Source organism: Poecilia latipinna, unplaced genomic scaffold (assembly GCF_001443285.1).
Source record: "Poecilia latipinna isolate Pla-1442-1.1 unplaced genomic scaffold, P_latipinna-1.0 Scaffold2377, whole genome shotgun sequence".
NCBI lineage: Eukaryota > Metazoa > Chordata > Actinopteri > Cyprinodontiformes > Poeciliidae > Poecilia > Poecilia latipinna.
In genome coordinates, this window is record NW_015114993.1 from 66,318 (window position 1) to 81,747 (window position 15,430).

General features: G+C 40.6%; 1 protein-coding gene and 1 long non-coding RNA gene across 2 annotated transcripts; both read left to right on the plus strand.

Moving 5' to 3' along the window:
• The first annotated feature begins 276 nt into the window (after positions 1-276).
• Positions 277-2,315, plus strand: LOC106937559 (uncharacterized). The gene is made up of 3 exons (XR_001422416.1): positions 277-1,132; positions 1,316-1,393; positions 1,495-2,315. It is a non-coding gene; the product is annotated as an uncharacterized LOC106937559 (long non-coding RNA).
• Positions 2,316-11,409: 9,094 nt separating this feature from the next.
• Positions 11,410-13,899, plus strand: LOC106937558 (zinc finger protein 287-like). Its single transcript, XM_015019118.1, has 2 exons — positions 11,410-11,794; positions 12,873-13,899. Exons 1-2 carry the CDS (start codon positions 11,623-11,625, stop codon positions 13,511-13,513), a joined length of 813 nt encoding a protein of 270 aa, XP_014874604.1. The 5' UTR covers positions 11,410-11,622; the 3' UTR covers positions 13,514-13,899.
• Positions 13,900-15,430: the final 1,531 nt, after the last annotated feature.

The window sequence follows — 15,430 nt, forward strand, 5'->3', positions numbered from 1 at the left end:
ACACACACACACACACACACACACACACACACACACACACACACACACACACACAGACCTCTATGGACCCTTGCATGTTACCGTTCAATCTTGTTAACATCTGGACGGCACAAAGACGATACCCTAACCCTAGCAGTGGTGGATTAGCTCCTGCTGCTATTAGCTAAGTTAACATAGCGCTGGTTGATTAGCTAATTTAAACAGCTGCTCTTCTGATCTGTCAGAGTTTGTTTGGGTTGCCATTTTAAAATTTTTAACTGAACTGAAGCACGCCGAATTCCACATCACATCTACATGTTACACTTGTCATAGTCAAGCTAGCTTAACTGAGCTACGTCCCTATCCCTTGATATTTTTCTCTTTTAATTAAACTTTTTCCTGATCGTATCTAGTTGTAGTTTTGACAATTATCATCACAGCCATCATGTACACTAGATCCCGCCCCATCTCCCTGCAGGAAGGCAAAAAGCTGCTAGCTAAAGACGACTAGCATTGGTTTTAGCCGTTATCAAAATAATGCGCTAAATCTTACGCCTGATATGTAAAAGGGAAATGGATGCAGTGCTCATTCTGCAGGGGATCCACAAAAAGAAGCAGCTATCGTTTCAGGATAAAGGTTGAACAATAAGCATTTAACGTAAGACACGTACAACTAGTTAGTGCTGACTACGAGTTCGTAATTTCCTTCATCCGTTTAAAAGGTGTTTAAAAGGACAGCGCGCCTTGAGGAGTCAACTCGCAGGACACCGTCTGCTCCAGTGCCGCCGATGTTTTAATTTATTTCATTTGCAAAAGCAGCATCATTCTGAATAATATCCGATATCCAGGCTAATTTCAGTAGGTCTTCATCTGTTGATTCTTAGGACTTCTCTGCACTGTCCAACAGTAAGTAGCGGTTCTTGCTAAAAAAAATCCCTCAATATATATATACACACAGAGTAAGTGTAAAACTGTTACTTAAGCAGGAAACTAACTAATTTTTATTGTTTTTCTTTTTGTCTTGCTGTAGATTTAATCTGTAATGAGAGAGCTGAGGCGGCTGGACACCCAGTTCCAGCCAATCAGACGTCTGCTGGACCGAACTGGCCAGCAGCTGCTGGTGGACAGACTGGGACCAGCGCTCCTCTAGGGAGTAGGCTTTTATACCGGTTATTATCATCAGAAATACCAAGTAAAGAATAAATGAATAGGTTAACTTTAACCGGAGTTGGTGTGTGTGTGTGTGTGTGTGATAGAAACTGCCAGCCTGCTTTGCTGATGTTATTTCCAGGCTCTACCTGCTTTGAACTGAAGTTTCTACATTAATCTTTCTCAGCTTTCAGGTCGGTGGAAAAGAGGCAGAGAGCACGGACGCTGCACCGCAGACTGTCGTTAGTCGATGGATTAATCTCAGGTGTGCTAATTCAATTCATTTTATTTAGTAAAATCAGAAGTCATAGCTGCTGGATGTTTAATTGCATTAATTTATTTAAATGTAATTTTTCTCTCATGTAGAGTCTCTGCTGCTGTTGGAGAAAACTCCAGGAAGACGTTCAGTGCTCAGAAGAAACGCCGTCCGCCATCAAACTAAGGCCACTCTGCTGCTTCATGCGACTCAGATTCTGTTCCACAGCGTCTCCTCTGACCTGAAGGTCATTTCAAGGGATTCGAGTGACTCTCCTTGCTAACTCTGACGTGTGGGAGACCAAGAGGGTAGAGTTGATTCAGATGAAATGAGAAATCTCTGATGCTGCTCAGATTATTTTAGACCAACAGAACGGGCTCTTTGGGAATCAACCTCCAGCTTCTCCTAATAGTCAAGAAAATGCATTAAATGAAATCTAGACCAGGGAATTACCTCAGGGATTTAACTGATGAGCTGGGAGGCACAACTCAGGAATGTATGGCAGCAGAACCAAGAAACTGCTGAACCAGCCAGAAAACAAAAGAAAGGTGATCTGACGGCGTCAGAGCTGGAGCTCCTGAGCAACGCTCCAGCAAACGGGACGAAGACGGCTTCCTGTTACAATACGCAGCATTTCTTAAGCTTTTCTTTCCTGATGGATCAACTCTACCTTTTGGCTATTAGGGTTTAAGAGAGAAGTGAAAGAAAAAAGTCTCATTCCGGAGATTCGCTTTGATTTAGATTGAAGAAACCTGTCTGATGTCTGATGGTGGGACCAAGTGGGTCTGGGAAAACTGTCATTGTGTTTTACAGAATGTAACCATGAATTGTGACGGATGTTGTACCGGATGACATTGTTTGGATTTATACTCTTTTTCAACATATGTATCCTGAATTGTAGAAAATGAATAAAAATATAAAATTTGTTGAAGGAATACCTCATTCTTTTGAAAATCCTTTTCCAGTGAATCGACGCCTCGTTTTGGATGACGTCATTTTTAGCCGGTGGTCGTTGTGAACGTACCTGAAACAAGGAGAAAGATGCTGCCACTCAAACACAAAGATATTCTGCCGCATTGCTTAACCAACCTTCAAACTTTGTGAGATGCTTTGAACATTATAAAAGGTAACATCAACATTCTCAACGCCACAGATTGAAAAAGCAACAAAAGCTCATCAGACTATTGGCTGGTAAAAACTGGTTTAAAATGTAAACAGTCGGCTCTCCAACAGGAAGGCGGAGCGTTTATTCTCCCGACTGGGAATCTGGTGTGGAATCATCAGCAGGTTAAAAATGTCTCAGAACATCTCAGATGTTTCTCACCTCATCAGTTTCAGTGTTTGAACCCAGCAGAGGAGGAGGAGCTGGATCCTCGAATGGGAGCGAAAGGGAGTGAACCAGGTTGACTGTTTGAGAAAATTAAAAAATATGATGCTTTGCTGCAAAGATATGTATCCTTAAGCAATGCCAGTTAGAGGAGAGTCGGTTATTCCCCTTTAGTCATGCAGCTGGAAAGCATGAGGACGACTCGGAGCTGAAACTATCAAGCTGAAGTGGATGAAACAGCAAATTAAGTTATAAAACTCTTCTTCAAAGAGATCGCAAAAAACCTTCCAAGAGGAACGGAGGCTGGACATCCAGAGAGGAATCAGTTTATCAGGAATGTGACGAAAGGCTCTCATCTGCTGGATTTACTCAAAAACCTTCTGCTCCCATTTAAAGGAAAACCTCCAGGATGGAGGGCTTTTGGGGTAGGGACTGAATTCAGAGCCAGGGTGTTTGGAGAAAACCCTGGAAAAACTTTCTGTTAGGAGAACAAGCAGACTAGAAAGTGCATTTCCTATGAAAATGCAAGTGTGAATGCTGAATGCTTTTGGTGAAAATGGTGAAAACGTCTGAAGCCACCTGCTGAAAACTTGCAGAAAGGTAAGAAACAGTCCACAGTGTGAAAAACCCAGGAAAAAGCCAAAAATAGCTAAAAAGCTAAAACTAGCTAAAATACTACTGATAGCATCTAGGCTACCACTAGCATGCTGGTTACAGTAATATATTCCATGCGATGTAAAGAAAAAAACTGATGTTAAACCCTAAAAATGACAAACGTTCCTGTTCCTTCTGATAAAGACGGGAGGTGAATGAAATCCAAACCTTTTATGGTTCCTGAGATGTCAACATTTGTTTGGAGGCATCGTTTAGCACGGCGACTACAAATAACATCCATTACGAAGAAAACAACGTCAAATTATTCCCAGCTGTTAAACAGCATGAAAGCTGTTAAACTTCAGAATGGCCGCTGCCTTGTTTCCTCCATCACAGCCCTGAAACTGGATGATTGACTGTCATTAATAGGCAGGACCTGAAACACAACAGACATTTTATAGTGTAATTCTCAATTCTCCCAGCCAGTGTTGAAGGAAGTCGAGACCGGTCTTGGCCAGATAGCTTTTAATTAAGTTATAATATAAATTTAATGTGGACTGGAATCAAAGCAGGTATGTGGAGAAGAAACTGGGAGCCGTGTACAAAATGCAGCGTTGATCTTTGTGCAGATGTGTCTGGAGGACATGAAACTGCTGCAGGTTGTTGCTAGGTAACCAAAGCGTGAGTGAGTTACTTGATAAGATAATAAAACCATATTGATCCCCTAAGGGGGAGAAATTTTGTTTGTCACAGCATAGTACACAATAAAAATTAAAATAAATAAAGTAATAAGAATAAACATACAACAATAATAAATAACAATGACCAGTGATAGTCCTAAGGACACTCATATCCTTAGGACTAAACATATATTCAGTATTTAAAAGGCAGCTCTAGAGACCATGTCTGCATTATAAAGTCTGGTCGCCGGTGGCAGGAAGGACTGGCCGTAGCGTCCTTTAGCTCATGCAGTGATCTGTCTGCTCCTCAGGCTGCAGGGGGATGGAAGAGGCTATCCTTGATAGCTCTGATCTTCATTCTGTCTCTCATCACATCTTCCAGTGGAGCCAGTTTGATCCAACTGACTCGGCCTTTCTTATCAGTTTAAGTCTGTTTGAGCAGCATCCAGCACACCACGGCATTGAACCAGCCACTGATGACTGATAGAACAGGAAGAGCATCCTACTGCAGATGTTAATGACCTGAGCTTAGGAAGCAGAGTCTGCTCATGGCCTTTTTGTAGAGCACATCAGTGTTTGTAGTCCACTGTGGCTTCCTGTCTAATGTAACACCAAGGTACTTGTATGACTGAACCTGCTCCACATCTGCCCTGAGATGGAGATTAGGAGCAAATGTGTTTTCTTGTTGCAGAAACTGACAACCATATCCTTGGTCTTGTTTACATTAATAAGGAGTTGGTTCTCTCTGGACCAAGTCACAAAATTATCCACCAATGTCCTGAATCCACCTCCTGCCCCCTTCCACACACCCCACGATAGCCTTGTCATCTGAGTACTTTTGCAGATGGCACAGTTTGGAACGGCACTTAAAGTCTGCAGTAGGTGGTGAATAGAAAGGGAGACAGCACAGTTCCCTGGGGAGCTCCGATGTTACATATTAGATGGTCTGTAATCTCACATACTGAGGTCTGGCTGTCAGACAATCAATGATCCAGTTGATGAGTGATGCATCTACATCCATTTTAGCCATCTTCTCCCATAGTAATCCTGGCTGGAGGCTGATGAAAAGTCAAAGAACAGGATGTGGTGTCAGGTCTGTCAAGGGAGGAAAAGGCCCTCTGCAGCAGATGTATCATCCACTCCTAAGTGGGGCTGGTATGCAAACTGGAGAGGGTCTTGGTCTGCATCCACCTGTGACCACAGATGTACCACAACCATCCTCTCCATAACCTTCATAATGTGAGAGGTCGGAGCAATGGGTCTGTAGTCATTCAGTGCCATAAAAGTCTTTCCTCTGCCTACGTCACCCAGAATGCTGCGCGATTCTGGATTGGAGTTCAGTGAAACTGTGTCTGTTGGTCATATTTATGGTAAAGATGAACATTGTTCTTTTTAAAATGAGGTCAAAGAGACAATGTTATTTGATTCTACTTTTGTGCATTCAAAGCATTTTAAATTTTAATTGAATAAAAAGTTTGAGTTATTACATTCTCAATAACAAGCCTTTTTATCCCTCCAGGACAAAACCATGACTTGAACTCCAGTTTGGGTCAGAAGACACCAGATAGTCCAGAGACCAACAATGAAGAGGATGAACCTGAACCTCAGCAGTTAAAGCAGGTGGACAGTGAGGTCTGCACCATGTACGGTTTGACTCCAGCATACTTAGTTCTTCAAATGAGTTCTCACCAAGGTCAGAGTAATTTAGCATGTCAGATCTGTGGAAAGACATTTCTCTACAAATGTAAACTGAAATACCACATGAGAACTCACACAGGCGAAAAGCTGGTCTCTTGTCAGACTTGTGGAAAAACATTTCTCTGGCAAAGTAAACTGAAAGAACACATGAGAAGTCACACGGGGGAGAAGCCTTTTTCATGTCAGACCTGTGGGAAAGCTTTTACCGAGAAAAGCAAATTGAAGCAGCACACAAGAACTCACACTGGTGAGGTTTTCTCATGTGAGACCTGTGGAAAAACCTTCATGTGGCATAGTCAGCTGCTGGGCCACGTCAGAACCCACACCGGAGAAAAGCCTTTCTCATGCGAGTTCTGTGGAAGAGCTTTCACTGTGGAAAGTAAATGGAAATACCACATCAAAACTCACACAGGTGAGCCTTTCTCTTGTGGGACCTGTGGAAAAACTTTCACCTTGCAATGTGCTTTGAGGGACCACATGAAAACTCACACAGGTGAGAAGCCTTTTTCATGTGAGACATGTGGGAAAGCTTATATGAGGCAGAGCACTTTGAGAGACCACATAAGAACTCACACTGGTGAGAAGCCTTTTTTGTGTCAGACTTGTGGAAAAGCTTTTAACCGGCAAAGTAGCTTGAGTCTCCACATAAACTTGCACACGGGTGAGAAGCCTTTCTCATGCCAGACCTGTGAAAGAAAATTCAGTTTGAAAAGTCAATTGATTCTTCACATGAGAATTCACTCAGGTGAGAAACCTTATTCATGCCAGATGTGTGGAAAAAAATTTAGCGTTAAAGCTCGGTTGACAGTTCACATGAGAATTCACACGGGTGAGAAACCTTTCTCATGCCAGATGTGTGGAAAAACTTTTACCCACCAGAATTCTTTGAATTTTCACATGACTTCTCACACAGGTGAAAAGCCTTACTCATGTCAGACATGTGGAAAAGCTTTCAACATGCAAAACGGTTTGACTCGTCACATGAGAATTCACACAGGTGAAAAGCATATTTCATGTCAAACCTGTGGAAAAGCCTTTAACCAGCAAAGTCATCTGACGTATCATATGAGGTCTCACACCGGTGAGAAACCATTCTCATGTCAAACCTGTCCAAAAAAATTCAGCAGAAAAGATCTGTTGAATGTTCACATGAGAACTCACACAGGCAAGAAACGTTAAACGTCCGTCTGGTTTCTTTCTCAGACTCGGCACATTTGCAAATAAGCAAACATGCAGTGTAACTACTTTTAGATAGATGGTGACTGGGATGAACTTTTCCTTCACAATATGATTGAAGTTATTGTGGTAATAGATGTTGCTAATATCATTTAGTAAGGAAAAGGAGGAACCCATTACAGTGAACCATTCCTCCTGCTGGAGTTGTCAAAATATTAATTTCTTTGATATATTTGTATCAGTTGTATGTCAAAACTGACACCAAAGCAGCTGTTTACATTTATCTCCTCCCCAATAAGCTGCTGGAAGTTTTAAGCTTTCCTAACAGGGAAACAACATCCAGAAAAAAAGTCATTAAAGCGCCTTTATTTGGGTTTACCTGATGGTCGATAAGGTGAGTCAGTCACATTTACTGTCAATCATTCCTACAAATATCGCAAATTTCCTCACAAATATTTCTAAAGTACCGCCACAAAAATCATAAGATCCTGGAGAGTCTGTTTACTTCATCACTAAAGAAAATTGCTGGTTGTATCTGGATGGACCAGGTCCCTGTTTACACTAAAATATGTTTTAAATGCTCATGATCCATGTTTGTTTTGAAAATTAATTTATTTTAGTCTGATTCTTTATTCATCCCTCAGTGGTAAAAATGTATTTATATCAACAATAAATTGACAGAGAAATGTAATAAGAAAAAGAAAATATATGCTATTATAAAATAAAATAATTGCATAACTGAATCAAAGGTAAACACTTTCATATTAACTTTCATACTCTCTGTTTTCTTGTTTGCTACGTGAGATTTTTTAATCAGATATTTTTATTAGTAGGACTCAGTTCTCCCAGACTTCTAAGTTTTACCCTAATTATGAAAAATGAAAATGTTATAATTATTTGCATGTTTTGCTCTGCTAAAATTATTACTATTAAAAGTGTTAGATTACTTTTCTTGGTGTCAGATTGGATAGTTTATTATCGTGAACCAAACCTTTCCTCTTTGAGAGAGTCTGTGTTGGTGTGTGAGAAACTTTAATATTGTTTAAGTCTGGAACATAACAAATCCTCGTATCAACGGGAAATGAACACGCTCAAGCGAGTTCTTTGACTTGTTTTTTTATACAATTTTAGAAATAAGTATGATTGCAGCTGTCCATAATCAACGCCAGACAAACGATTTGATTGTAATAGAAAGACAGATAGGACAGGTCAGCTTACTGATGCGGCTACGAGTTTCCCGCTACATTTAATAACCGATCATCTGTTTCCATGGAATCATGGCATAATATCAGTCATTCTTTACTTTTTTACAATTAAACAACTGCACATCAAATCTGTACCCCATCAACCAAAAAGAGATATTTCATCAATAATAATAGTCCATAATTAGGCGATCAAAAATAAGGTTTGTTCGCTCAAAAAAAACAACGTTGGGGCCCAAAAATGTCATCAATCTTCGTTCACGAAAAAAAAAAACAATAAAAAAACCTGGAAGAGTCCCACCGGGACGGCGTCTGTGTACCCGGGCAGTTCCCTTCGGCAGGCCTGGAGCCGGAGCGCATCGGGTCCGGATCTCGCCCCGGGCGGCTTTTATCTTCCTCCAGAAAACTTTGGATTCCTTCAGTAGTTGATCCGCTTTTCCTCCAGTAATCAGGAATCTCCAGGCTCATCCCTGGAGCTGCCACCCTTCTGTTCCCAACCCCGTTCCCTTGTTCCTTTTATCAGTTCCGGTTGTGACCCAGATATTTTTTACTCCGTGGACTTTTACAAATAAAATAAATACATACAAGACATCCTTGCGGACATATCAATACAAAAAAACATTATGAGTAGTTCATTGACCCGTTTTATTCTCGGAGGATACATTTTTTTCAGGATACTTTATTTCATTGTGATGTCACACATGATTTAAAATGAATAATAATAATAATAATAATAATAATAATAATAATAATAATAATAATAATAATATTTTTAGGCTTTAAATGCCCTCTCCTTTCCTTCCAGTGTTTGGTTTTAAACTTGACGTCTTAAAGTCTGGACTCATGTGAGGACGTCCTGATTTGACCTCCTGTCCCACTTTACTCTCATTTATCAACATCACCAGAGTTTAAGGACTTCCTGTCTCAACAGGAAACAGAAACTCTGATTTATTTTTTGTGTTGCGGTGTGATTAGAGAGGAGCTACTGGCGTCACACAACACCGTCCATTACTGGTGTCTCATGTTTAATGCTTGAGTTTTACCAGGTTTTCCGGGGTTTTCCAGGTTTTTGGTTTTTCTTTGTGTTTCTGGATGCTGCTGTATGAATAAATTTGCCTCTTGGAGGATATTTCCTGCCTCGTCTCTGAATCTCTCCTTATTTCACCGTTTTTAACCCGTTTGATTTATTTTATGTATTTTGTACTTTTCTCACCTCAGTTAAACACTCAGTGCTCTGAACACCAGCCTCCACCGGGAGGCGGCCGGCTTTAACCTGGAAGGTAAGGAATGAGGAAAGCTCCAGCCAGGATTCTGAACCCTGGACACAGAATTTTTGTTTTCAGTTTGTTTAAATATCCTGACAAAGTGAAAAGGATGAACTGAAGTATGTGTAGAATATACTCAGTGTAGGCCGGTCCAAAGACTAGAGGAGAAAGAAAAGAACATGATAAATAAATAAATAGTGTATTGGAAAATACAGCAGTGTTCATAATAAACCAGTATTTAAAGTTAGACAAAAGTTTATTTTTTTCTTAATTTGAAACTCCTTTGTACAATTTAATAAATAAATAAATCTTATCTAAGTTTTATCTAATCATTTCATCTACACCTGCTTTTCCCTTTAAACATTAGGAGATGAAATTGAAAATATTAATACTGTAAATAAAGAAAAAGAACCATTACTCCTCCTGGGTTTTATGTCCATGAATAAATGTGGAGCTTCTAATGCAAACAGTTGAAACCAGAAGTTTACATACAGCAAACAAAAACATTTCACCATTTTTTTCTCCGTCTTTAGTTAAATCCGACCAAACTTCTGTTGTTTCAGGTCAGAATCACCAGAATTATGTATTTACTAAATAATAAGAGAATCTGTCAGAGATTTATTTGGTGAATTGTAGATGAGGATTCGCTTAGCGAACAGCTGATGGTCATCCAGGACATGCTGCCATGAAACGGCCATGTGACTGTCACACAGCGACAGTCTTCAGTCAGAGGCCTCTTCATATTCACTGCAAGATGGACTGCTACTGCAGGTCCTTCCTGCCCACAGAATCACCATCCACCAAGTTTCTTTGAAGATCCTTGGATGACATGAGTTACAACATTTAATTTCTCTTTAGAATGAATGAATTATTTTTTAATTGAATTTTAAGAGAAAAATATTAGAATTAGATTTTTAAAATATAATTTCTAAACATACCAACAACATATGTAAAGCATTAAAGGTTTGATAGGTATTTTTCTGAACCTACATAAAGAACCTGCTCCTCCAGCCTCTCTCTGATGGATCTGCCCTCCATCAGCCAGTCGGCCTTTTATTTAGGAAAAGGAAGAAGGTAAAAGATAAACAGCTCCATCTACACACAGGTCATCTGGTCCTTTCCCTTGGGAGCGATTTCTCCCAACAATCTACGGAGCCCTCCAGGGGACATGGGGATTTTCTTTTCTTTTGCGTTCCCTGCAATAATCTACTGATCAGTTCATGCAGCATAATTGATACTGTAAGCCTTTTTTACGGTGGCCGCCGTACTTTCTGCTTTAATACAAGCTTATAAGGTTTTTCCATGGACTATTGAGTTATTATCGCGGGATAATCAGTCATCTGATTGTGTCTCCATTGTGTTCGTGTTTGAATGGTTTAAAGTGCTGCTTTCTGTTCCATCTGAGCCTGAACAGACATAAACATGCAGTAAATAAATCGATTTTCAATCAGTTTTTTGAACCAAAGAGTTAATATAATAAACACGTTTTATTATTATAAAACACAGCAAACTAATGGTGGTAGAGGGCCGCACTGGATTAACTCGGGGAATCTCATCTGTCCGTGTATCAATCAAGTCCAAACCTCTTTGTTCTGTCACAATTATCGATTTATTTCATTTTTATTATCATGCTCCAAACTTTGCGAGGACTGACCCCCCAGCTCACCCGCTGCCTCACACACACAGAGCCAGCAGAGTCACCTTCCCATTCATACCTGGTGACGTCACACCCACATCGACACGCCCACCACCAGGTGTCAAAGCCGCTGCTCCTGTTATATCAATAATTACTTATTTCATTCATATGCCTCTTACAGAGCCTCAGTGAAAACGTTTATTAAAGTATTGCGAGGGAACGCATAAGGAAAAAAATCCCCACGTCCCCTGGAGGCTCCGTAACAATCAGTTCTTGGAGCACAGATACTTGGTGCCAAAAGTATTAAACACAGCAGTCAAAAAGTTTTAACAGACAAGAAAATCACATCATACTGATTAATATAAGACTGATTAATGATCTAAAGTAATAATAAATGTATAATATATAAATGTAAAAATGATAACACAAAAAATCCAAACAAGGTTATTTCTCTGTTTCAGAAGGCAGAAATACATTTAAAATGTCTTTAATTAGCATTCAGTCGTGTTCGGACTCCACTTCTCTCCAGCAAGGGGCGGAAATGCACACAGCTGCTTAAAGTGAATTGTGTCGTAACTTCCGGTGTAGCGGTTAGCTGAGTTAGCTTCTGGTGTGTGTTCCAGAGCTTGTCCAGGTGTTTTCTGGTTCTATTCAGCAACAATGTGTTCCGTTGAGCCTCTGAGAGAGTTTATCAGAGAGAGACTAACTGCTGCTGCTGAAGAAATCTTCACCCAGCTGGAAAAAACCATCGTCCAGTACGAGGAGGAGATCGACCGGCAGCGGAGACTGCTGGACCTCACCTGGAGACCCCGAACCGAGCAGAACCCCGCAGGTAGGTCCGGCTGGATCCGACCTGAGGGCAGCCGGGACGCCAGACGTCACCTGACGTTCAGAAATCAGCGAGATTCCCGTGTTATTGTGATGCTAACTGCTGTCAGCAGTAAGAGTGACGCATATCCGCTTATTGTGTAAGTCTGATAGTGAAGAATCATGTTCACCAATAGAACCGGTTCAGTTCACCGAGTCTCTCTGCTTTAATGCCTTAAAGACTCGTTATAAACTGAAAAAATAGTTTATATCTGCGGCTGCTGGTGACTTCCGGTGTGTTGGATCAACTGGTGCCCAGATCAACTGATGAAATCCACGCGCCTGTTTTTCAAGGCCAGGTGGCTGTGTTGATGCCTGATCAAAAATACTGCCAGTGTGACGAAAACTGTTTGCAAAATGTTCTGAATCATATCTGAGGAGTAGATTTCTGTTGCCACAGATGAAAATTATGCTTAAATTACTGGTGTTTACTGGAACACCACTGTTTACCACAACCAGATTAATTTACACACATCCAAGTAAGCCAGTTTATTAATATAGCACATTTTCACTAACAAGGCAAAGGGGTTTACATGATGAAAATTAAAATAAAACGCCAAACACTTTACATTAAGTTGGCAGAATAAAGGGAACCAATGATATGTTTTAATCCAGACTAAAGTTAATTTATTTTTCAGTTATTAATCAAAGCTCTATGCAGGTGGGTTTTAAGCCTGTATTTAAAGCAGCAGTGGGAAGAGTACCCAGAAGTTGTACTGCAGGAAGAACAGAATGACTTCACTGTAGTAAAGCTAAGTTGTGGTAAAGCTACTCAAATAATAATTGGTTACTATTGACTGGGATGTATTTATGAACTAACACAGAAAATATTAAGCTTGTAGCATCAGATTATACCTATATCAACTGAGGCTGAAAGATGAATCGATTATTGAATTACTAATTTAGTAATTAATTAATCACTAACTGGAGTAAACAGACTCAAAAGGTCATTTGCATTTCAATGTAGTAGTGGGTTTATGAGAGTGGTTTGAGCCGTTGTTGTGTGACATCATTAATGTCGGCGTTCCTCTGGTCTCCTCCAGAACTCCAGCATCATTTCTCCAGCGAGGCGCTTCCCACCGATCGGGACAGCAGTTCCAGTCCGGACCGGAACGCACCAGAACTGGCGCCTGACGACATCTGCTCCAGGCAGGACGGAGCGCTGGTGCTGAAGCAGGAGGCTGAGGCCATCATGGTGACTGTGGACTACGATGACGAACCTGAACCAAGCAGCTACCAGCTTCTCTATCAGAACCGCCCAGAGACCCAGAACCGGAACCAGGAGGCGCTGAAGCCAAAGAAAAGACTGGACCTTCTGCCACAGAACGCAGATGGGAATCTGTATCCCTGTCCCATTTGTGGGAAATGTTTTGCCAAGAACAGCTACTTGACCAAACACAAGAGGATCCACACCAGTGAGAAACCGTTCGTCTGCGATCAGTGTGGGAAAGCCTTCAGCAACACCAGCTACCTGGCCAATCACAAGAAGACTCACAGTGGCATGAAACCGTTTGCCTGTCTCATCTGTGGGAAAGTTTTCACCCAGCAGATCCATGTCACCGACCACATGAGGATTCACACTGGAGAGAAGCCCTTCCCCTGTGCCACCTGCGGGAAACACTTCAGGCAGAAGAGCAGCTTGAACAAACACCTGAGAACTCAGCACCAGAAGCTGGAGGCATGATCGGGTTCTGAGCTGGATCTGAAGTACTGGCTGGTTCTGAGCTGCTGGTTGGTTCTGCCCCCTAAAGGCCTGGAGGCATCAGACTGCAACTTTCCTGCTTTTAAACTCTACTTCCTGTTCTTCAGCGTCTCTGAGGAAGACTGTATGTTCCTCCACCCTCCCAGCTGAACGGAAGACCATTAGAACCACTAAAAAAACTACACATGTTAACCTCTGTGTAAAGTTGGAGATTCTAACATTTACTAAAAAGACTGAGTTTTGAAAATAATAGTGGGAACTGTGAGGAAAAAGTCTGAAGTTTGAGAAAGTTGGAATTCTCAGAAAAAAAATATGGGTGTTCAGGAAAAATGTTGGATTCTGACTTTTTGGAAAGAAGGATGAATTCTAAAAAAAAAAAAGGGCAAAAATGAATTCTCATTTTAAAAAGTGAAAAAAGCAGAAATTTACCAAAAAGGTAGAAATTCTTTTTAAAAAATTACTGAAAAAAAGTTCATATTCTTAAGTCAGAATTCTGAGGAAAAAGATCAAAATGCTTAAAAACCCTGCAGAATTCTTAACAGAAAAGTTAAAGTTCTTTTTTTAAAAATCTGAATTTGTTGTGTGTTTTGAGGGTGAGCGTGGTGACATGATGGCTATGGAGCCTCTAATGAACAGGAATCACTTTAAAAGCTGCTGCAGGTGGATCTCTGGCGACTCTGTGGCTCATCAGTCCTTGGTTATGATATATTTGTATATTTTTCAGTCGAACGGCAGCTTCATGACAGCCTGGACTGTAAATGCTTGAGTTTAGTTTGGATCACTGTTGATGTGCCGAGTCATGCAGTTCTTCTGTCTTGTTTTCTCAGACAGTAAAACCCAATGTGCTGCAGTAGCAGAAATGTTTATGCATATTTGGTATTAAAGGTCTGATCTTGAATTCAAGCTCCATGTTTCACATCACAAAACAATAATTATTTACGTCACCTAACTGAGTTAAGACCAGAATTATTTGCACCCAGGGAGTTTTAGGTTTAAACATATTTTAATATTTAGCCAGAAAGTTTGTTGACCCTCAATAGAAAACACAAATTACGAGCAGGAATTCAAAATAAAACCTTTTATATTTGTGGTTAATAGCTAAGGGAACTTCAACTGAAATAAGGGTTTTATTTCAGAGAATAAATCTTATATTTTCAAAAACGGATTTGAAATGTTATTTTAAGCAGGTTTCTCAGCACCACTCAGCAGTCAAGTGATCTGGGAGAGCCAGTGTTACGTGGATTCATGTTTCCCCATCAGAAGCGGTTCCTCCTCGCTGCTCCGCACCACCAGGGAGAAGGACCTCTGCAGCAAACAGGAAGGGGCGGGACGGACCGCTGTCAGTCTCATGCCTTATTTGGAAATGGGACCATTGTAATCCGGAAGTAAAGGGGGCGCTATTTCCTATACTTCCGTTTTTATTTTCTTTTGAAATCTGTGATTATTTTCACCTTTAGGAAGGATTTTCACTCTCAGCATGTATCATAACTTCAATCTTTTATTTACGTAAGCGCAGCTCACAGTTTTTAGCAAATTCTGTAGTTTTCGGTGTACTTCTAAATCTGCTCCTTAGTCGCATCTTTTCGGGGTCCATCGCTGCCTCTAGTGGCGTGGGGGTGGTAACACAACTAATCTAATTACATTACTAAATCAGAATACCACAAAGTCTTTATTATTTATTATTAATTCTGGCATTACTGGAACAGTAAAAGATAAATTTCCTCACAAAAGAACATACCTTTCCATTTTCTTAAGGAAGTAGAGCTAATTAAATGACATAAACAAAACCTGAAAGTGATTCCAGTTTCTCTTGATGGCCAACCTGTTGAAACTGGCAAATTTTAAATTCCTTGTGTCATTCCTGGACAGTCAGCTCAACTTTGCTGAAAACACTGACTA